Source organism: Bison bison, unplaced genomic scaffold (assembly GCF_000754665.1).
Source record: "Bison bison bison isolate TAMUID 2011002044 unplaced genomic scaffold, Bison_UMD1.0 scf7180017864531, whole genome shotgun sequence".
Taxonomy (NCBI): domain Eukaryota; kingdom Metazoa; phylum Chordata; class Mammalia; order Artiodactyla; family Bovidae; genus Bison; species Bison bison.
This window is the reverse complement of record NW_011495081.1, coordinates 8,690,750-8,692,227: the sequence shown is the minus strand read 5'-3', so window position 1 is coordinate 8,692,227 and position 1,478 is coordinate 8,690,750. Positions and strand designations below refer to the sequence as shown.

Sequence of the window (1,478 nt, the reverse complement as noted above, 5' to 3'; positions counted from 1 at the left end):
GGCAACCCATTCCAGTATTCTTGCCTGGGAAATCCCATGGACAGAGGAACCTGACTGGCTACAGTCCATGGGGTCGCAAAAGAGTTGGACATGGCTAAGCAATTAAACAACAACAATCTAATAACATGATATTCAGATTAAGAATCTTGAGACATTTCAAGTTACATATGGAGACTAAAGAAATCAAACACCAGTCTTCTATTTTTATTTACAGATTATTTTATTGGAAAAAGGAAAGCAATTACAAATCAGTCTACTGCAAAATCAGTGCTGTATTAGGATAAATGTAATTGCAAGTTTTAAAAAACCTGATTAATTCAAAGCAGGAATAAACATCAAGCCATGATGGTGCTGAAGTTATTTTCAAAAGACAGCAATGTGTTCTTCCTCATGGGAACTGAGAAAAATTTAAATTTCTCAGTAAATTATCTTTATCTTTTCTTCTTATATAATTACAGTGATATTTTTAAAAAATAGGCCATGAGATGATATGTAAACATAAATGTCACTAAGACTTTTTCTGGTCAAATAAAATCATATTTCTGCTAGAAACTTTCATTCTAGTCATTTTAAGTGAATAATCAGCTGTCAAAAGCAAATACATGTTTCTTTTAAATGATTGTTAAGCCTTAACCTTCATTCACCCACAGGAAAGTAGGATTAAAAGCCATTATTACATCATTTGCTATAGAAATCTGGATTATCATTTTACAGACACAAACTTGCATTTGCATGTCTAGTGCAGGAGAATCTTCCATCCAGCGATCCGTGGGTACAGGTGTGAACACCATGCTCTGCTTCACAGGCGGACGGCAACGTGGTGCAGGGCCAGGCCCCCGACCCTCAGAGATTAGCTTTCTCCCTTGCAGACAAGTGAGACCCATGCTGCACATAGGTGTGAACTGCGTTCTGTTTCAAAAGGGCAAGAGCAGCAGGTTAATTAACTCACTTGGGCAGAGACTCAGTACGTATTTCTGCTTTCATCTATGCTCAAATGAAAATAACAATGCAGGATTTGTCCACCTTAGATTGTCTTATAACCATATGTGCTAAGTCGCTTCAGTTGTGTCCAGCTCTTTGCGACCCTATGGACTATAGCCCCTGTGGAGGAGGAAATGACAACCCACTCCAGTACCCTTGCCTGGAGAATCCCATGGACAGAGGAGCCTGGTGGGGTTGCAAAGAGTTGGACGTCTCACTCACTCTCTCTCTCTCTCTCTCTCTCTCTCTCACACACACACACACACCCCAGAGTCTTACATGGCCCAGGGCATCACACACCCCCACACATCCCAGAGTCTTATATGGCCCAGGGCTTAAATGAAGAGGTTGCGCTTTCCAGGTGAGATCTTTAAATCTCAACTGAGATTGTGAACAGCTGCTTAAGAAACTGAAGAGCTGTCCCTGAGGAGAATCACTGAAGAGAAAACCCACTGTGCCTATCCATGACATACACCCTCTGCCACAGCTGGGCTGCT

The 1,478-nt window shown here is 41.2% G+C and overlaps 1 protein-coding gene across 1 annotated transcript in view; it reads right to left on the bottom strand.

Annotated features, from left to right (window-relative positions):
* Positions 1–201: 201 nt before the first annotated feature.
* The window catches only part of CAT (catalase), a 36,046-nt gene continuing 34,769 nt past the window's right edge, over positions 202–1,478 (bottom strand). Inside the window, exon 13 of the mRNA XM_010831839.1 lies at positions 202–913. Within this exon, the coding sequence (XP_010830141.1) occupies positions 844–913 (70 nt within the window). The 3' untranslated portion in view covers positions 202–843. The remainder of the gene's footprint in view (positions 914–1,478) is intronic.